We start from the raw sequence: 22,439 nt of genomic DNA, 5'->3' as shown, positions 1-22,439 counted from the left end.
ACTGTGGGGATGACAGGACTCAAACTGCCAACACGCTATTAAGTTCTCAAAATGAACAACTTTCGAACTTGTTTGAACTTTTGAACAACTTTTGCAATGTCACACCACAACTTAAGGTGCTGGCTGTAGAAGGGAAATTCCCAAAAGTCATCTAATGTCCAAAACCACATCAAGCCTGGGCACGACACTCAAAATATTATTTGCATTTATTTACAGCAGCGGTAGGAGACTGGAGCACTGATGTGGATAATTGTGTTGTGCCACATTTGATGTGGTTTTGTTCAAAATGTCACTCCTCCATTAAGCTCAGAATTTAACACATTAGGGATGAAGTCCCAGCTCAAGATTTATTTGAGACATAAACACATTTCAGTGTATCTTGGGTTCACGAATTCAGAGGGAAATTCCCCCAAACTGAATTATTACAGATAAGCTTTTCTTTGTTTTCTCTCCTTATTTTTCAGATATGTACATTGTGTACTTATAAAATTGTCAGTAACAGTATACGGTAGATTTGCTTTAATGATTTTATTTCATGCAGCTATTCTATATTTTTGTTTATCCTGCATTTAAGTTTATTGTAGCAGTGCACGACTTTGACATCATGCTTCAACAATGACTGAAGTCAGTTCCGTGTGGTTTGTCAGATGTTAAGAAAAAATCCTAAATAGTTTCCTCTGTAACATAGACACTGAACCTCAGATAAACCTTAATACTTTACTCTGCAGTAATGAGAAAATGAAGTAACTGCAAATAAATAACATTCCCTGCCTTTTGGAACTTGAAGCCGTTTCCAAGAAACAGCTTAACTGAGTGAAAACCCAGAACTCAATCTAGTCGGTAACTGAGATAAAAGATCATTTTTGAGATTCAATCAGCTGTTATCTCCCTCAACCTGAATCTTGGAATTGGCCCCTGGAGCCCAGTGTCCCACTGTCTGGAGCAATAATTTCAAACCCGGAAAAGCCTTGTAGAAGGTAGTTTGTAATACATCCGAAACGTATTCTTTTGATGATCTTTCTCTGACATCTGATGTAAACCAAATGTCACCTCTTCTTAAAAAAAAAAATGGAAAAACAGGAAAACAGAATTTAACCTTTTGCAGGCTGTTAATAACAGAGATGATTGATTATGTTCACTCCTGTCAAGAGTTCACCGGACTCTCATACTATGGCTTTGCTCTGATTTTAAGGGGAAGTCAACAAATATTTTTCAGCAATTGTAAAAGTAATCTTATACTACTGGTACAATAAAAGAGATTTATTTAAAGTCTGTTACATTAAATATTTACATGAGTCAACTCAATGAAAACTACTTTCCAAATACCCTACTTAATATGAGCAGATGTGCAACGTGTAATATTATGTCAGCAACTATAGACTGCGTCACTAGTGACCACGAACACCCTTATATCCATGCACCATGTATTTGCTACTTGGTCAGTAAATAACTCAAATAACACAAATGCTATAAAATAATATTTATTTTTGCATACTCTCAACAAATAAGTACAGTATAAATGTAATTCAAAACCCCAGGGCTAATATTCACATTTTATCTTAAACCTCAAAATACTTTTTGTCTTCGCTTGGTAGTCCCTCTATAAAGATGCTCCCAAAGTTTCTCAGACCTTCATGCACACAGTTGCAGGGGGAAGACGGCACGAATGGATACGGTGACTTAAAGAGTCACATACTATATGATCAGCTGATTTGAGTGCTGTTGCAACTCCAATACAGTGGCAAAGGAAATATTTTGTCCAAACATTGAAATGTTACACATAAATCCTGCCTATTTAAAAATGCTTCAGTGTGATTAAACGCATTGTCTGATTGCTTAGCAGAAATTAGGTTTTAAAAGAGGGCACATGGGCTTACTAACTTGCTAAAGAAAACGGAATACGTGAGATTTCTAACATAATATCTTAGTCACAATGCACTGAGAGCAAAACAAGCACCAGATAAAATGGTTTCATCTTGTGCATGTATCACCAATATGTGCTATCAATACTGCCAGTGTTAAAAATCTTTGATTCATTTAAGTTTAAAGTTTGCTTACAATAAACTGTAACACTCAGGTTTTCCCAAATGATAATACTATGAATACACAATCCATGCATCCCCTCTGATGGACTGGAGACTTCCTGTCAGGCACAAACTGCAGTTTCTCCTCATATCTGACTTTTTAAAGAGCCAGAAATTGTGTAAATAGTATTTTCTTGATGTGCTGGCATCACAAGATTTGTTACAAGTGTGTGACTAGTAAGTGCTTGCATCTAGCTCTAGCTACAGACACTAAAGTTATCATAAGATATTAGGAACACATTCTCGTACTGTGTTGCACCCCGCATCCTTCATTTCTCATTATGAGAATTCTTTAGCCTGCATTTCTCATTCACAGATTATGTCAATTAACCACATTAAATCAGATGGAGATCCTGAATTTGACCTGGATTTTTCTGGTACCTATATTGAATGGAAAGTACTAATATTTCAAAATAATTTCTATGATCATTAAAGAAATGTAATATCTGCTAAAAACATTCACTTCTTAAAGACATCCAGCTGTACAAAATCTCTTTTTCCTTCCTAAAGCTTTATAATGTGTCCATTATAGATAATATATTCCTTAAGCAGCTCTTAGTAGTAACTGTCCGAGTAATTTCAAGCCACAGGAACATTTATGTAACATTGCCACTCGCTGATGGAGATGAAATGTTTGGAAATAATAAATGAACACCTAATGTTGGAAGATGAAACAAGCTTTACCTATTTTGTGACATTTTCGTAGAAAAATAGAAGCTGCATTGTAAGAGACAAATTCAGACTTTATACACAGTGGAGACCACTTACAAAAAGCATGAGTAATGCAATAATGATAGTGCTAATAATGACCTCTTTGTGCGGCCTGATGGGAATAATCTGGTACTTTTCAGTCTTGTCGGACAACAGATGCCCTCCACATGACTTAAGGCAGTGATGATCACCGACGGTCGACTCTCCACATGACTGTGAGACCCACAGTGGGGCTCATTTTCCTCGGGTGTGATGTCACCAGGGCACATGGGTGTCAAGCAGTGACAACGTGCACTTGACTGTCAGTTAATCAGCTGCTGATCCCGTACATGCACTTGTGCACTTCTTGTAAAAAGACTTGAATTTTTTTGAGGTTTTTTTGGAAAATAACTCAGGGTCACAGTTTCCCTCTATCTTTCCCTGTGAGGTATGAAATCTTCAACAGGCAGTACTCATCAGTGCTGGTATTCATACATGACGCACTGAGGCTAGATATGATCATAAGCCTAAAATCTGCATGTAAATAATACTGTACATAAAATTAAACGTGGCTTGAATAAACATTCTCTATAAATGTATTTACCATAATGGTCCCCTAAGAGACTTTTAGTCCTCTACACAAGCCTCAGCGTCGGAGTATAAACAGATTTATGTAGCCTTGGTTTCATAGTTTTTGCTGTTAGTACTAAAGCCTGAATAGGTACAGTCCTGTTATTTCATTCATCAGTTTGTCAATCCTTTTATGTCAGAGTCTTTCAGTCTGCCATGAGTCCTGTAGAAGTGACTTCTAGCTCGCTTCATTTTTCACTCCTCACTTGGATATTATCACCGGTCTGCTGGCAGTGACGACGCTGTTTCTCCATAACGGGAGCTGATGGGAACATGGGTTTGGCAGAAGAGGTATGTGATGTGCGTGTGTGTGTGTGTGTGTGTGTGTGTGTGTGTGTGTGTGTGTGTGTGTGTGTGTGTGTGTGTGTGTGTGTGTGTGTGTGTGAATTTATGAAGAGCTTGTGTATTTCTGACTCGAGCGGGAGCTGGAGCGGGAGCTTGAGCGGTCTAGTCCATTCCCGTGGCAAGAGCCCTTCCAGCGTCCTCCTGAACCTCGTTCGTCCAGGGGGGATGTTCTGTAGCACCAACAGCACAGGCAAGACTACGAGACAGGAACACACGCACAGTTATTCATGGCATTTTCTAATTACACCACATTTTTAGTGCCACTTTGTTCCCTCTTACCTGGAAGCAGTTTTTAAACTTCTGGCTGACAAAATAGAGGGCAATTGGGTTAATGCAGGAGTTTAGGGAGGCCATGTTGATGCCGATGTAATCCATCACTAACAGGAAGCTGGTAGGGAAAAGAACAAAGTTTACAGTTAAAGACTAGAGGAAGTCGTGGAGCAGAGAACAATTGGTTCTCATGAAGTTTGCAGTACATTTGTGTCGCCTACTGTATCTGCTTGCCTACCTGAGCAGTTCACAGCGGTTGGGGTCGTTTTGATCATAGGTTGTTTTCTTCAAAATACGGCTGAGATGAAGGGGCAGCCAGCAGAGAGCAAAAATCAACACCAGGCAGAACACCGTCTTCGCTACTTCCCTCCGCTACACAGAGAAGGAAGACAAATACTGATGTCACAGAGCAGCCTCAAGTCTTACAGGTTATGGTTATGTGACTCTCAATGCGCGCACCAGACTTTTGCTTAAATACCTGTTTCATGTGGTCGTTGAGTGCGATGCGCATGCCTTTTTTGCGACTGAGCATCTCACAGGACATGAGTGTGTAGAAGATTCCTGTGCAGGCCAGTGGGAAGCAGAAATAGAAGCCAAACAGCCACCAATCTTTGACATTCTGGTAGAGCTGGAAAACAAAAGATCCCATCACAAAAAGTGCAACAACAAATGCATACGTAGACTACATAATACTGGAATGGGGCCTTGAGTCTTTATACCGAATATGTTTTGCATTATATATGGTGTTACTGAAGTTTCCTACAAACATAGTCACAAATTTTATTCTGTCGAAACATACACTGCATGGAGATGTGAAGTTGGAACAGATGTTATGTGTGCTTTCTGTAACTTTTCCCCCAAAACCTTTGATCACTTATTTTGGAAGTGTTGTTATGTCAAAGATTTGTGCACAAACTACAAGATTTCCTATGGACAAAAACAACAAAAAGTCAAAAAGTCTTCTATTTTTATAATAATACAGACAGTGAAATACAGTATTTTTCATTCTCTTTTTTTATTCATAAAACCAAATGGTTAAAATGAAAACTGTTATTTAGGTGTTTAAAGAATGATATATATATTGACCAGAATATATATATATATATATATATATATATTGTGGTCAATTTTTTGTCAAAATAATTTTTTACCTCTTGCCAAGGAGGTTATGTTTTCACCCGTGTCTGTTTGTTGGTTTGTTTATATGCAAGAAGTACTGAACTGATTTGCATCTATATATTTGTGATTAGGCGATTGATGGTTTTTCTTATGACATCAAGCTGAAATTACAATTCCCTAATTGCAAATGACTGATTACACATGAAAAGACATATCAGCTTTATGCATTATTTCCTCCGTGTCCCACAGTTCCTTAAACCCTTGTTTAAATAAATTGGAAATACACGCATATTGGAAATGCCTTGCCATTTCTTTCTTGCTATGGAGCTTTATGAATGCAGCGTGAATATTTTGAGTCACATTCAGATGATTTGGATGCAGTGTAAATGTATTGCATTACATTTGTTGGAATCACTATTTCATTTATTGGCAGCGCTTGAAAAAGAAAAAGAAATCCTGATTAAAGAAGCATGCTAATTATAATGTTTCTCCTCAGGCGCTTTACTTTGAAGTGAATCATTCTGTTGACATTTGTACTTGAAAGTAACATTGGGTGCAGGCTGAACAAAATCCACAAGTGATTTCGTAACTTAGCCTTAATGGAGAGATCCTAATCATTGTGCAGGATATTTCGACCATATGCCTTGGGGAAAATATTAACAGAACATACAATCTCATCAAACATTTTGAAATACATGATAAGTAACCACACTCTGCCTAGCAGAGGGTTATTCTGATCATATTTCTATGATGGGAAGATGGAAGAATCCGGCTGTTTATCATGTTGTCAAAGTCATGCATTTAGTTGTTATAGTCTCACATTTTTTCATCCTCAACCTAGTTTGTCATTTTTAGATATACAATCTGTCTTTTACGGCGTAACTTTTTTAGCAACGCTGCTAGTGTGGCTGTAGAAATTGCAATAACGGTCAGTCTGTCAGTCCGTCAGTCCACAACTTTGGTCCAGACTGAAGTATCCATACAAATATATGTTATTATTGCCATGAAATTTTGTGCAGATACTCATGTTCGCCAGTGGATAAAGCCTACTGACTTTGGTGATTCCTTGCCTTTAATCTAGCACAATCGTCAGGTCAAAATTTAAATTTAAATTTAAATTTACTTTGACTCATGACCAAATACCTACTATAATCACATTCCCATCAGCCTCAGCTGTACTTTGTGGTTAGTAATGTTTACCAAAGGGTAGCATGCTAACCCACTAAACTAGTTTGACCATGCTAAAGATAAACCTATTAGATATGAGCATGTCATTGTAAACACATTAGCTTGTTGTGTTAAGTTCTATTTAGCCAACGTTAGCGAGCTAACATGCTAAACTAAACTAAGGTGGGGAACATGGTGACGACTGCTGCATGCTGACATATGCATTCGACTGAATGCAACTCTGTGACTAAGTATAGCCTCAGAGAGCCACTAGTGTAGCTATAGATTTTTTCACACAAATTAGTTTGGGACTTTGTGCTAAAGTTTTAACAATATTGCTAAACGTAATACTCTGTCGATTTGTGCACACAAATGATTAATTTGAAAGCAGAGGAAAAATGCATTAATTAAAGAAAAAAATAAAAACAATGATTCCAAACGTGTAACTAACAGGCAGCGTTGCAGTATAGTTTGTTTACTTAAATACCAGCTACATACAGTATTGAAGCACCTATACTTTATATGAGTACCTCCATTTTATGCTAGCTGCAAAGACTTCTACTACAATTCGGAGGGAAATATTTTACTTTTTACTCCATTACATTTTTGGCCAGCTTTAGTTACTTAAAAGCTTAAAATTGTATGTATAAAAATCTATGACGATGTTATAAAACCTGCATTGCTACAGATTAAACTATCCAACAGAAAATAATGAAGTTTAAATTAGCACCTCCACTACCTACGACGCTAACATGATGCTTACACATGAATGCAATTAATACACATTAATCAGTAATTATGATGAAATAAAATAATGTATAATACAATACTAATGGGGGGCCATTGTGCTGCATAATCTGGGTTTTTACTTTTGATACTTTTAGTACATTTTGTAGATAATGCTTTGGTATTTGTGCCTACGATTTTGGATGAGTGACTTTTACTTGTAATGGAGTATTTTTAAATTCTAATATTGTTACTTTTACTTAAGCTAAGGATCTAAATACTTCCATCACTGCTAACAGGTTGCACATCTAATCAAGTGCCCTACCTTCATAAAGCTGGTGGTCTGTTCTGGGTGCAGCAGGCAGACGCGCAGCTTGTTGCCTCTGTATGGAATCTCCAACATGTCGAATGCCAGCGCCTCAGGGACTGCCAGCACCACAGCCACCAGCCAGATCAGAGTCACCTCCACTGCTTTCCACAGAGGGATCCCCATCCCCTTCACCCTGCTCCATGATGTCACTGCATGGTAGCTGCACCAACATATAAACACAGACACAAGTATTAGCTGTTTTCTGTACTAATATCTTTCATTTATGCTTGTTTAGCAGAAGTGTGCTTACCGGTCAATACTGAGGGCGCACAGACTGAGGACAGTGATTCCCACTGAAGCTTTCTGGATGAATGGCACCAACTTACAGATGTACACGCCGAATGGCCAATCCTCACCTATTAGCTGCAGAGAAAAATAATCGAGACAGACCATGAGGAAGGACGTTTGTAGTGAGAGCAATTTGAGAAATGTCCCCAGTGTAAACATGGGCAGACTTCTTTGAGGTTCATTTAGGGGTTCTTTCTTCCTCGTGTCTTCCATTATTACTGCAGCAGCTAAAGCCAAAACCAACAGGAATGTGTTCCTGCTCACTGCATTAGTCCTTCCTAATACCAGTTCAGCATTCGGACATTGTCTTTAACAACAAAGGCTACACATTTGATTTTTGGGAGGCTTCTTACACAAATCTACGGTATTGTCTCTACTGTCTTAAAACAATCAAGATTTTTTTCAATAAATCTCATTATCAAGTTGACATACAGTACATTTAGGAAAAGAAAATATGAATCAGAGTGACTATTACTCAGATGTCCTTGGATAAAATGGGGCACAGCATTCCAGCTTCATTCAAAGTGAATCCTATCAGATTTGGAAAAGTGCAATTACACCCCAGCCCACTGGATGTTTTCACTTCACACACAAGGGCAAGCGAAGGAAAAAAAAAAAAAAGTTTGTCCTGCAATTCCAAAACTTCAGCTGACCTTAAGTGTTGGCTCTTGTCTGCTTTTTCTGAGTTTTTTATTTAGAATTGTAGTCTGGGTGAAAAAGTCTATACAGTCTATATTGAAAAAGGAAATGAACAAAACCACATGAAACACACTTAACCTAGAGACAAACAGAAATAAACTCATAAATAAACCAGAGCTAACCAGAAGATGTGCCAAGAAAGGCATTGCAAAGGCCTCAGCCGTAAAAGTGCAGGGCAGGGAAATTGATTTAGATTAAAGTCATAAAAATTAGATAGAGACCATTGCTTGGGTAATAAATTGCATTAGAATAAAGTTATATATTTTTTTAATATTGTTTAAAATGCCTGGATTTCATTTTCATTTCATGTGCAAAAGCTGCATCTTATGAGTTTATATTAAACAAATTTTCATTTGATCCAATTTCTCTTGTTATAGCTATGACATGTTATATTTTATACAAAAGTGAGTGTCTTTGAACTAGAGCCTTGGCAGAGATCATCACATACAAACAGAGGAAACACTGGACAGACTAGTGCTGGGATATTCAAATGTTCTTTTCCCCCAGTATATACGGGGTGCGGAAATGTATTGAGTATTTAGAGTATTGCAAGTTTTACAGTAATGGGTGTTGCACGGTGTCAGGTCACAAGAATAACACTAACTTGATATTCTGGTATCAATTGGAAGTAAAACAATGCGCATCATTATCCTCCCAAAATATTGAGCTGCAGGCTACATAAAGCTGATAAGTTATGAAATCAAGAAGTGTTTTTACTTATCTTACTGTGATAATTGTGTTGATGCGAAGTGTATTGTTACAGTAAATTAAAAAAACATGGCAAAGACAGAAATATTTAAATCAAAATGCGAAACAATTCTTAACACTGACAGGCAATAAAGGTTATGTAATTAAACCAAGCCGCAGAATCAAGTCTTCAAAGTCTGCAGGCAGCAGGAATCAGGAGTAATATCCACACGTTAACAATTCGGGAAAAAGGAATGTGGGCATACAGCTCTGTCTGCGAGACACTACATACCAATGTAAATCCAATTTTATTGAGGTCGCAAAAATACCAATGTAAAAGATTAGTTTGTTCATTTTTGGCCAGCACTAGGACAGACACAAATGATAAATGAGGTTACCTTAAACACATTGATGGGGATGGCGATGATAATATAAAGCAGGTCCCCCAGTGCCAGGCTGCCAATCAGGACATTTGGCCCATTCCTCATACACTTGTTTTTATATATGATCCTGAGCAGTGTTGAGTTGCCGATGATCCCCACCACAAAGATCAGGCAGGACACGATGGTGTTCACATACTTGAAGGCGTGCTTGATCTCCGTGGGCTTTAAGCACATGGGGGGGAAGGAGCCCCTTGGTCGGCCCAGCGGTGGGGGTGGCAGCGGGAGGGAGGCGTTGCTCTTGGAGGGTTCTGAAGCTTCAGGTCCGCCCTGGGAGTCACGGACAAATCGAAAGGCTCCGACCTCCATTACCATCAGGAGACACAGCAGAGTTACGGCTCTCATCCTCATACGAGCCTCGTGCTCACACTGCAAGATGTTTGCTGACTCAAAGGCACACAGCAGCCTAAAATTAAACACTCACACACATCCACACACTGCGGCAGCGTGGGTCTGAGTCCAAGTTTCTTTGTCCTACAAAGAAAGTAAAAGAACAATCATGTTACACACAAACAAAAAAGCAGCTGCATTTATATCTCACAAAGTATTGGCCTGATTGCCATGAAATTTTGTTCAGACATTCATGGTCCTCAGAGGATGAATCCTAATGACTTTGATGATCCCCGGATAAAGTAAAAAGTGTTAGCATTTAGATCAAAGTAACACTGTACAACCTCACAGAGCTGCTAGCATGGCTGTATATATTTTTGTCTTTTTTATTCATTAAACTGGTGTTAACATGGTCTATAATAAACTGGGAAGGCTTATAAGATAATGTGTTGACAACAAAAAAAATCTTTTAACTATTACATACAGTTTTATGTTTGCTGATGAACTAAGAGCAAAAACATCTACACACTAGGGCAACCTTGTCTCCTGGAAATTACATTTCTATATACAACCAAACTGCAACAGCAAATACATTTCGTAGGAAACATAATTGTGACCAGACTATGTTTCCTATTAACGTAATGAAGCTATGTTGTTAATTTACGAATTTGGCAGGTCGCAAATATGTTGATACTGAACTTATCAGTAAAATGCTCACAGACACCAATTTGCCTTCCATCAAAAATATCTGGTCTTGAAGTACAATATCCACTTGTATTATTAAAGTTTTGACGTTTATGATTAGACACTCACACTTGGTTAAGGATAGAGAAGGACTCAAGTCTGGTATAATACATATAAAGTTTCTAATGACTTCAAACACACAATGTTTATTTACATATAAAGAGGCAATGTTTAAGAATTCATCCAACTTCCAAATTCACACTCCAAAGTAATAGTGCCACAACGAGCCATGAGAGGCGGATGAACACATTCTGTTAAACTAAAACATTTACGTATTGCCCTTTTAACATTTTCCCCCTTATCTTCACCACAACATTTTCCCCCTTATCTTCACCAGAGTGCTTTTGTTGCCTGAACCCTAACCACAGACAGGACTGTGGATGCTAACCCTTGTCTCTGGCCTGACAGTGTTACGTTTTGCACCTCCATCCACCCCCTGCTGAATCTGATGCCGTTAATAAATGTGCGGCTTCAATCGTTCATTCAAAAAAAAAAAAACAAACAAAAAAACATGTTGCTTCTGAAAGTAATCCATCCAGCGATTACGTTTCCTACAAAACATATTTGCTGTTACAGTGTAATTGTTTATGTACCTCATTTCTAGGGGACAGGGTTGACCAGGGAGCTGAACTTGTATAACACCAGAGCCTGATTCCATTCTTTGTCAGGCAACTTAAATGTAAATGTTCAAAGGAGGCACAGTGTGCAAAGTGTAAGTATCGGCACCACAGTGTTAATTCAAAGAGATCAAGCTTAATCCTATTTTATGAGCGAACTGGTCAGTAGGCGGTAAAATATTTTGAGTCGGACATTCTAAAGTTTCCATTAAATAACACGAGAGCTTTAAGCACACGTACGTGTACACACTGTATGTCAATACAACAGTGAGAAAAGGTTCTGTATAATAGAAAAGTACTACAAAATAAATAAGAGGTACGGAGATAAACAAAAAGAGAGGGGAGTACTGAAACATAAAACAGACAAATGGAACCGTGACCACTGAGTTTATAGGTTAGAAGACGAACAGCTCTTCTGTGTGTCCAGTGTGTGTTCTGGTGTGTGTGTGTGTGTGTGTGTGCGTTTGACAAAGATATTTTCTTTGTCTCACAGAGGACCCTAGCTTGGCTCTGAGCCTCTCAAGAATCATGTGTATCCCCAGGAATGGCCTAGGGTGTCTCTTGGGATAAATGGGCTGATTGACGATTGCAGCAATATCTGCAGACACATGCTATCAGGGTGCACAATAACACGCACACATGCACACAACCTCTCCACCTCAGAGCAGATGTGCAACCCTCTTGACACCATGGTTTGGGAAGAATAAAGTTTGTGGAAAAATGCTTTAACTTTTTAATGATCACATCTAAGAATGTGCGTTCATATACAAACTTTTATGCAGACCCATTCACACACCATATACACACGCACATATTCTGCGGCACGCACAATTTCTCAAACACAGCTGGCATTCATAGCTACATTTGGCTCACAGAGGCTCATTCTCTTCACACACACAAAGGCACAAAATCCCATGGATGAACTCACACACATATCACAAGAAATCAATTCTGGAAAATTTGGCCATCATCCATACATATTCCCCTCTGTCATCTGAATAATGCCTTTGTGTTGTATTCTATGGCAGCTCATTAGGCCACGTTGCAGCAGGGTTGTCTGATCTAATTGGGAAGCTGAGTTTTAAATGGGCTGATCCTCTTAATCTAATAGATTTTTTTTTTAGAGACCATCTCTGACCTTTAGCTCTGCTGGCTCCAGTTCTTAGAAAGGAGGAGGTGGAAAGTTGGCAAGCAGCACAGTGGAAGTAGAGGGGATACTAGGGGTGATCAGAAAATGTGTTTGTGTGCGGGAAGAGGAGCATGACAAGTGGGTGTTGAAAAAAGGGCAAAAAAACACAGAAATGCTGGCAATTCAAGAGGCCAAGACTGGGAAGAATGACAGTTTGAGCTACTGTACCATTTAGAAGAACAACAGGAGGAACAGGAAAACGTGAGAAATGCAAAGTCAGAAGAGGGGAAAGAGTGAGAGCTGGGTGTCATGAGAGTGACCTGAGGGTGAGACAGAGGCATGACAGGAAGATGTGGGGAGGGTGGATCTACAACTGCAGCCAGCGAGAGAGTGCTCCTCCAAAGTTACTTCATTTTATTTCTGAATAAGCACAAGACCCAAGAGCACATGTCCACTGATTCAAACGAGAAAACAGACATTTAATTTTGATCCTCAACTTTGGAAATGGGATGGCGTTATTTTATTATTAATGTTGTAGACCTAGGTTGATAAATTGATGATTAATAAGTAGGTAAAATCTGCATTTTGCAAGATTTTAAAAGCACACTGATTTTCTGTAGCAGTATCCTCACAGTAATTGGATCATTAAATTAGTGTGTGTCAGATGTATGAAAAACGTAACAAAAATACAATACAAATATTACAAAGAAGCTATTATCTATGGCACGATAACGCAAACCATGAAACGCTTTTGCGAGAAATCCCACCTATGTGAATCTTACAGTGTTTTTGGTAAAACCGTATCACAGAGGTGTTGATTCAGTTCTGTGGTTATCTTTGAGCTTTCGTTTCGCGAGGTGTTCCTGTTATTTTGTCCAGTTTGGAATAACAGGAACACCTTATAATCATAACAGAAATGCTGCATGCAAGTAAAAATGCAAACAACCATGTAAACGCCACCACAATGTTGTTTTTAAAGATGGGAAAGGATAAGTCCAGTCTGCCTCCAGTCCAACAAGAGAGCATGAAGAAGTAGCACTGCCTAGAGGGTGTAACCACTTGTCCTGTAAATGCAACAATGGCTGGAGCTCTTGGCTAGCGACCATTATCAACACCACCACCAACTAAGAAACCGTTCGGCGACAGAGAAAACCTACATAAAGCATCTTTAAGTTTACATCCTCATTTTAGATTCTTGGTCAAGGTGTGAAACACAGTTTTTATGCCAGTTCCCTGGAGTTTAGTGGTCTCACCTGTGAAAGGACCCAACAAATCCTGTCTACATGGAACAAAAAGCCGGTGAAGTAAACATAGTTTCATTCTTTTGATTACCTCCGCCAAGGAGGTCTGTCTGCTTGTTGGTTTGTCAGCAGGGTTATGCCAAAGGTACTGAACCAATTTGCACCAAACTTGGTGGAGGGATGGGGCACGGGCCGGGGAAGAACCCATTACATTTTGAGGCAGATCCAGATCATTTACAATGAATTAGAATTTGTCCCTCTGAAGTCTGGTGTACGTTTTCTGACAGAGTCCTTGGCGTAGCTCTGCGCTCTCCTGAGCGCATTTTCTGGTTTCAATATGTTGTTGGACGCAATCTTTAGGAATCCATCATGTGCCAGGTTTTATGGTGCCTTCAGACCGTTGTGTGAGTTCAACACATAAACTGCACATAGCCGCAGGTCGTGAAATGGAAAAAGTGCGCAAACTGTGTGACTGGTAGCCTATGGATAGATCCGCAAATTCCGACTGCGGGGATCCGCGCTGCAGCACAGGCAGGCATCTGTTTTCATCTGCGTAACCGCATGAAAACAATATTGCCACCTCTGCGGCTCTCCCGCCCAACACGCCGGCCCTGTAAACGCTTAACAGGTCTGAAAGACTTTTGATGGTCGCAAATATGAAATTCTACGGCGTGCGAACGAAGCGACGAATCACACTCGACATGCAAAGTTGTGGTTCAGCAATCACTGAAAACGTGACATGATTAGCGGAGAGGCCAGGGTGACTCTTGATAAAATTAGCAAACGTTTTCATTTAGCCTTTAATAAAAATCGCAGACTGATTCTATCAAACTAAAACCAAGATAGAAAGACAGACTTTTATTAGACATAATGAAACATAGCTCTACGGTTCAAAAGTTATTTATCAAAAGAGGCGCAGTAACAATGTCAGTTGAGTTGCGCCAAGTCAAACCACTCCTTTGCCATTTACAATTAAACTCGGCGGTCGGTTAAATTAAGATCACTGACCATATCAATTTAAACGTAAACATCGTGACTGGACTCACCGGAACGCGGCGCGGTGGTGTGGCCAAAGCCAGAGTTTTCCGATCAGTATTCCAGCAGAGTTCCGCTAATTGCTGTTTGGATTACTACGATTTGTTTGGGGAGTTCCAGCAGTGAAAGTTCACGGTGTGTCCAGTGTGTCCGGCTGTGCGTCAGGATCCTCCGCTCGCCGCCCCGGCTGCGCTCTGACGCACCGAAGTACAATGTGGGGTTTTATAGGCACAAGCCGGGAGGCTGCGCAAACAACCAATCACATCCCAGACACGGGCATTGTTCCGTCTCCGTTACTCAAGGGCAGTTCCTGAAAAATGTGCAGCGCGTCTCCAGTTTCTGGTTTTCCAGCTCTTACACATAGTGTAGATAGAGAGAGGAGATGGAAGAGGGGGTGTCCTATCTGAAGTGCTGTAGAGCTTCAGTTGAGGCCTTCTGTCATAGGAAGGGTTCAGCCTGCAGGGCTCTCCCTGGCAGGATCTTGTTTCAAAACAAGAGATACACACATTCCCTCACATCTGTTTCCCCCAGCATACCAGCACTTGACGAAAACCAATGAGGTACTTGTTGACTCCAATTCAGGTGTGTGAGATTTTAGATTTTCACTAAGTCTCACCCGAGCGTTACGCACATGCTTCCTTGCAAAAGCGTGTACTTACAACTGGTATGTGAATGGTGCTCTGAATCAGCAGTATGATGTAGCTTGGTTTACAGACCTAGTAACACTCTGATCACCTACACCACTAAATCACTTGTTACAGGTGGAGAGTCTATACTTTCTTGCTAACAGTGTGAATGCTTTGACTGAGCATACTGGTGTTCACAGTGAGCTCTGCCTTAAACTGTTTTGGTTATTTGTGCTTGTAAAGGGCACATTTTTTTTCAGTGTTGTTGCCACTGTCGACGTTTCCGCCATGTTCAGAGTATTGTAAGTGGAAACAGACTCATTGTCATACAAACAGAAAGATCTGCTTACAGAAAGTTTTATGCATAAATTTGAGTATGCATGTTGTTCTACACTTCAGCTGTACGATGGTCTGTCGCACTCACCATATAGCATGAATATGACAATACAAAAGGCATTCTACAGACGTAAAAAAAAATTCTTATGTAGTTTTATATACAAAATAAACAATAATAATGAAATGATACAAACAACCTCAGACCATTTATGTTGTCAGTGCTTGTGACAAACTCATACACACACTTGCACACGCGCTTGCAGATGTGCAAACAAAGGCACCAAACATGCCGAAAACAGGATCAATCTCTTAAAGTTCCCCAACCGTCACACCATCACCATCACCACTGCCATTAACCCAGCATGTGCACACACACGCACGTACACAAACGCACGCACGCACACCAAACAAAGGACCTTTCTGTGGAGTTTGTTTAATGACACCCATCCCGTGCTCTATTTTGGGAGGTGACTATTCCTGGTGCATCATTATTGTCATTAGGACAGTCTCATATTATTAAACCATTAGCAGACATTACTGCCATTATACACATTGTTATACACATTATCTCTCCCCAAGTCAACTGCATTCCTCTGCACCTGTGTGAGTGGGAGTGTGTGTGTGTGAGAGAGAGACGGAGGGGAGGGCTTGCTGTTGTCCCTGTTGCTTTGTAGTCTACATGGCCTTGGCAGGCGGGACACAGTCGGATCCTCCTGATATGTAAGCACTCTTCCTTCACAGGAAAGAAGCTCACTTTGAACTTTACAGTATATACTGTTGTTCCTGGAAGAGTATCGACAGGAAGAAAACAGTTATTTTTTCCTGACCCAAAAAAGCGTCAGAGACTGAAAAGACAAGGGCTGACAACAAGAGACAAATTATGAGAGATGATCCTACTTCATGTCTTTGAACTGAACTGATATATAAAGAACAAGACAGGGCTCCATCTTCGGGCTGGTGTCCTGACAAACATTTCTAGTATAGGATGCTTCTGTCTGCACCACATGGCTCCTGCGGTGCAGACTCTCTGTTTATGAAACATAGAGAACCCCGAACATCAGACACATTAGGGTAATCTGAAACCAGCTCAAATCAAATTAAGGCTTTTTCTTTGTGTCTGTTAAAATAATATATGACTGCTATCATGTGAAAACCCTGTAACTCCATTGTTGCTGATTTTCATCTCTTCTTCATAGAAAGGATTACATGCTCATCCACGTAATTGAAAAAGTTCTCTGAACTCTTAAAAGGCTTAAGAAAACCTTTGAAACCGACATGGAGAAGGTTAACAGACAGCAAGCTAAAAACATGACTAGTTAGTCTCTTAGTCTGGAAAAGAATATATGAATACTTACTTATAAATAAATCTCAGCATAGGATTCTGAAGTCCTTTAAAAGACACAGCAGACCTGATTTTATGGATTATGGGGGAAAATTCAGGAAATCATCAGCTGACAGACTGGGAGCGACTGCTGATGTAGGCCCCTGATTAATACTAAACCAGAAACTAAAGGGTTAGATATAACCTCTGACATAAATCTGCTGAGGCTGAGCAGTGCCAGCTGTGAATGTTTCCTACTGAGTGAAGACAAGTGTAAGGAAATGTTGCTTTTGGCTGCAAATCTAACACTCGTGTTATTCTGCAGCTCCTCAAAAACAGGATCTGAGATATGAACCTTTAAGATGAAATTCTGGTTATTTTGAAGCTGCATTGGCCAGGTGGCATTTGCATTGTAATTGCAAGGCTATAAATAACTTTGAGAATATGGAGGATGTTTTATTGCATGATTGTAACAAATATCAAGAGATGCACAAGTCAGGTCAAACTCAAAGATTCATCTTACCAAGTAAGACCATCGCTTTAACGGTAACAAACATGAGCAACTTCCATTGGTTAATGATTGTTTTTGCAGAACTTTTGAACTCTGAAAACAGGGATCAACACAGGAGGGAAGAGTCAGTTTATTCAGTGGTCTCATGAACTGGTTGGCATGCACGCAAACTTGCACACGCGAACACAAACACACACAACAGAGAACAGAGGATAATTAAATCTCCTTCTTTGTCAGTCATCGAGTTTCAGAACAGAAGACATGCACATAGCAAAACAAAACCAAAAACACAGAATAAAGGGAAACATTTTACAGTTCTGCATTTTGCATTCTCACCTAACCAACACCAGTCTGCCCCCCCCCCCCGTCACATTGTAACATACACACAAGCACACATAGTCAAACATACAGTGTTGAAACCTTGCAGCTGTCTGGTTGTCTTCTCTGTGCTCCTCGTGTTCCATTGGACCAAAGACTTTAAGTTATAATGTGTGTAACGGATTTATGTTTGTTTTATGATTCCGTGTGTCTGATTCTCAAAGCTCTAAATATCTTTGCCTATTAACGTAGATGATACAGGCGTCTTTGCAGGCTTAAACTCATCTTCACATGCTATATTTGAGCACATAAATTTTAGAAAAATATATTCAGCAAATCAGGATAAACTCAGTCAACCCAAAGGAAACAGTCGTTTTGAAAGGGCAGGATCAACCCTACTCCTCATCCACATTTTCATCAACAACCATGACAACAGCCTGGCCAAGGACAGCTTCATCTCACGATTGCCCTTCGTTCTGCTCTTCCTGTTTCAGCTCAGTGGCTACCATCAATTCTCAGTGGCAATAAGGACATCAGGCACTGCCAGCTTCCTGAACTGCTCTTTTCACAAGTTGGTCTTCTTCCAAGGATTTCTTCAAACAGTGCTCTGCTGTGAGGGGGAGTGTAGCATCATTACTACTCATCCCTCTGGACATTGATTTCCGCTTTACCGCTTGGCTGTGAAGATAATGCTCTCTCATTCTTTCTCAACAAGATGGAATTCTGTGCTGCCTTTGTCAGTGTCGGAAAGTTGGCGTAGCTGATAACAGCCTCGTGTCTTGCAGTTCAGATCACCAGTGAGGGGGAGCAGCCTCTGGCCTTGGTCAGTGAGCACCTTTTGAAACTTATTTTGTCCCCAACAATCTTGTCCCCAACAGAAGGAGTGCTCTCTCCCTGTTGAGCATCCTTGGTTCCTCGTAGGCAAGGGAGAACATGTTTGGGGGCTGTTTGTCGAAGATGTAGACAGCTCCATCAATGTTTACGGGAAGTTAAGGATATATCTTTTGCTAAAATACATCTAGGAGTGTTGTCTCCCCACAAGTTCACTGGAGAGAATGCGCTGGACCATATGCTCCAGTTTACATGTGTATCTCCGCAATTTACTGGAGTTAGGGAGTCACTCATGATGTTTCAAGAGTAACTGTAAGCCCTCCAAAGATTGTGAGCAAAGATTTGTATTGTGGGATTTTTCTTTTTAGCTTTTTTTTTTTTTTCAAAGGTAGACAAATGTGAGGTGCAGGAAAAAAGAGAAGAAACGACATGCAACATATGCTCATGGCTGGGCATTCAGCCATGAGCGTGGCAATCACAGAATATGGTTTATATCTAAGCCTCTAGGGCACCACAACAACCCATACTCTGGCCATTTTCAAATGCTCAACAAAACAGGAACATGAAACCTCTCTTGGATCCATTCACACAAAATGTATCATTTGTACATAGATTTAGGCTATGGGAAATATTAATATAAAGAGAAATATTCAAAGTGGTCCAGCTGGGTGTTGGATGTTTCAGATATGACTTGCCTCCTGGCTTTTTTCTAAACTAGAAGGAGGGGGCGGGGGTGGAGGGTTATTAAGTTACTTTAAACACTTACTGCCCGATTGCCGAAAAATGGTCCGCCTCCTCAGCGTCCTACCTGAACACTGAACGTACAGACATGAAACATATGTTGATATCATTCAGTGTGACCTCCACTCTCTGAGGCCTCCTATGATAGTGGAATTTCGCATTCACTGATTTAGTTCTTGATCGCCCACTTCCGGTCTCATTGTTTATTCGATAACTGTCGATTTAAGTAACTCTAGAGAGAAGTATGTGCATCAATGGCTGTGTGACGCCTGAGATGGACTTTTGTTTGTAACTATGATAGTTCACCTCACGCCCATGTAAAGCAATATTATGTCTAAATATTTAAATGAATTAGGTCACATAAATAGAAGCAATGTAACTGACAAGTAAGATGTAATTAAATTTAATTCACAGACTGGTAACAAAGGGTATGTGAGTTAACTTATTGTAACATATGCTGCACCAGGTAGGTAGGTAGCTACATTATTAAAATGCTTATACAAAACTGCGAATCAGCAGTATGCTTACGAAATATAACCTGACTTCTCTGAAAAATCAGTACTGTTTGCAAATCTCTTGCGTTTGGCGTCTTAACGTCTTGTCGACTGTGCTGTTACTGTTTTTCCCTTCTTTTTAGGCATGATGTAGAGTGTTTATTCCACTAAAAAAAGGTAGCAAAGAAGACATACACTAAAGCACCTCAGATTCAGCTGAGCTGTATTGAACCGCCTCAGTATTGCACTTTCAACTTACAGTATTACCTTATATCACACAGTACAAGCACAAGGGAAAAAGAATGTACTGACCAAAACCTCAATAATTAACTTTGCAAAGAAGTATGTGTATCAATGGCTGTGCGACGCCTGAGACGCACCTTTGTTTGTAACTATGATGGTTAAGCTCAAGATAGTTAAGCACGTGAATTTTATTGATATCAGTGCACAGAACAACTCGCCTCATCACACAGCATACACGCAAGGGAAAAAAGAAGGGAATGACCGATCCAGGACCTGAAAGGACCAAACCAGGCAAACTCTGTGTCATTTGAAAGGCCTAATTAAGAAATAGATTCCTCCAAATTTTGTGTCCCTAGCTAATTCCTAGACAGATAAGTTACACGTACAGACAGACAGACAGACAGACAGACAGACACACATAGACACACACACACACACACACACACACACACACACACACACACACAAACATACACACATACACACAAACACACTGAAACCGCTCTCCAGTTATAGTAGTGGGATACAGTTGAGTGGAATCAGAGCCTGATGCGGAATTTGCTGGAAAAAAAGGTCTGGATTTAGCTTGCCAGGTTTTCACTGCCCAGATACACCCACAAATCATAGCAGAAGGGAAATCTCTGGTGAGGATAACCACTCATGTTTTGTCTTGATAGAATTAGAGAAGAATCTGCATTATGAAGTAAAACAGTTGGAGTTTGGACTCCACTGGATCAATGCCACATCCGGCCTCTGAAAGTGAAAGTGGCACAACTTAAAGCCACGGATGAGAGGTAAACAACCAGACCGTAGTGGCTTAACAAGCAGGCAGGCGTTCAAGCACCGCTGATGTTTAAGGCTGAGGAAAGCCTGTGTCCATTCCCTCAAGACTTCTAATCCTTCTCAGCATGTGGGCAGACACAGTCAAGTGTACACATGCACTGTACTTGCTCCTATTCCTCTCTTCCGTCTGTTCTCTTGTCTGCCTGGGATATTCACACATGAGATCCTGCCAGTCATCCGTGGTTCAACAGCACTATGGTACACATGGATTCACTGGCTTCTTGCACTGCTCTGTTTAAAGCAATATTGGAAAGCACTGTGGGACCACATCATGGGCATGGTGCCCAGTGAATAGTGGGCCCACAAGGATTAAATCCTGAGAGAAACAGGTTGGTGTATGTACGATTATCAGATGCTCTGGTGTTGATTGTTGGTTCTGGTGCCACGTTCTGGTGAATGCGCAACATGGTTTTGTTTTTTGAAAAGCTGTGCTAGGAAAGCAGAATCACTCAATTTTATGTGTGCTCCCATCTGTCTTATTCAACCAACTGTCTGCATGAGTAATCTTTTGGAATGTGGAGTTTGGAGATAGATACTGCTTCATTATTTTCTGAACCACAGAAACATTGGTGAGGAGTATTTTTTTCCACAGACTAGTTCTGTTTTGTTTGGGTCTTTATTGTCTTTACGGTCTAAGCTCTAAGAAACAATCTGCGCAAGATCTACCAGATATCCAAAATCCCCCAGTGTTTGGTACTGACTGGAACTGCATCTGTTTGAGAGGGAAGCAGATTCCTAATTATGTGGTGACATGCATAGGTCTCTCTTTAGGTCTATGCAAAGAACTCAGAAAATCTTGTAGTGTAAGAGACTTAAACTACCAATATGCTTCTTCAAAATTGCTTGTTAGATAGTCAGATAGCTTTGGAAACCCCACCCACCCACACATTTCCAATATCAGATTAGGGAAGGCTGTGTAACTTTAAACCAACGATCTGAAATTCACGCCCGCCTGATGCCATGACTGGCCAACTGTGAGGAGTTAAGAAAGTACCAAGGGTTTTAACATCTCTTCTAAACTTGATGAACAACCAAGTGCAAGACTATGAGTGTCTTCCAGGAGTTCCTTCAGTTCGCCCCTTCTACATGATGACCTGCTTTTCACTTCACCTTCCAAAATGGCCGTTCAGATGAACTGTAAGCACTTTTGATTTCCAACGTCGTCGGACGAAAAATTGTACAAACTTGTTCTGGTTGAGCATAACCCGACCTTTAGAGTGCTGGTGTGATGTTTAAAAAAAAAAACAAAAAATGTGTTTGCTATGGTAGTGATCACTTTCTGCTTAGCTAGAAGGATAGGTAAGGCGTAGTGGGTATTCAGACTGATGAACTGCATAATGGTTTGCTTTCAGTGATTTTCATGGCACACAAAATTAGCTTTGCTACACTCTAGAGAGGTTTTACAAATATTATGGTTTAAAAATTCATAATGTAGAGTTACTTTTTGACTTGTTTGCAGTTGAAGGTGTCCTGTCAACGGTTTGCCATTTAAAAATACATCTCTTTTTAAATAGATAATGTCTATGGGGAAATGGTTTTTGGCTCACAGGGGATTTTTTTGTTG

General features: G+C 40.1%; 1 protein-coding gene across 3 annotated transcripts; it reads right to left on the bottom strand.

Annotated features, from left to right (window-relative positions):
* Positions 1–1,289: 1,289 nt before the first annotated feature.
* LOC120784920 (endothelin receptor type B-like) lies at positions 1,290–16,948 on the bottom strand. 3 transcript variants are annotated; one of them, XM_040119067.1, is made up of 8 exons: positions 16,929–16,948; positions 9,474–9,989; positions 7,652–7,764; positions 7,357–7,561; positions 4,498–4,647; positions 4,258–4,391; positions 4,029–4,137; positions 1,290–3,945 (listed from the first exon to the last, which is right to left on the bottom strand). In XM_040119067.1, exons 2-8 carry the CDS (start codon positions 9,864–9,866, stop codon positions 3,793–3,795), a joined length of 1,257 nt encoding a protein of 418 aa, XP_039975001.1. In that variant the 5' UTR covers positions 9,867–9,989; positions 16,929–16,948; the 3' UTR covers positions 1,290–3,792. The 3 variants fall into 3 exon arrangements, with proteins under 3 accessions (XP_039975001.1, XP_039975000.1, XP_039975002.1); XM_040119066.1 differs by lacking the exon at positions 16,929–16,948 and adding an exon at positions 14,623–14,694; XM_040119068.1 differs by lacking the exon at positions 16,929–16,948 and adding an exon at positions 14,623–14,694 and having other exon boundaries at positions 9,474–9,921.
* Positions 16,949–22,439: the final 5,491 nt, after the last annotated feature.

Source organism: Xiphias gladius, chromosome 23 (assembly GCF_016859285.1).
Source record: "Xiphias gladius isolate SHS-SW01 ecotype Sanya breed wild chromosome 23, ASM1685928v1, whole genome shotgun sequence".
Taxonomy (NCBI): Eukaryota; Metazoa; Chordata; class Actinopteri; order Istiophoriformes; family Xiphiidae; genus Xiphias; species Xiphias gladius.
The sequence above is the reverse complement of the archived record's forward strand: the minus strand, read 5'-3'. Positions and strand labels throughout refer to the sequence as shown.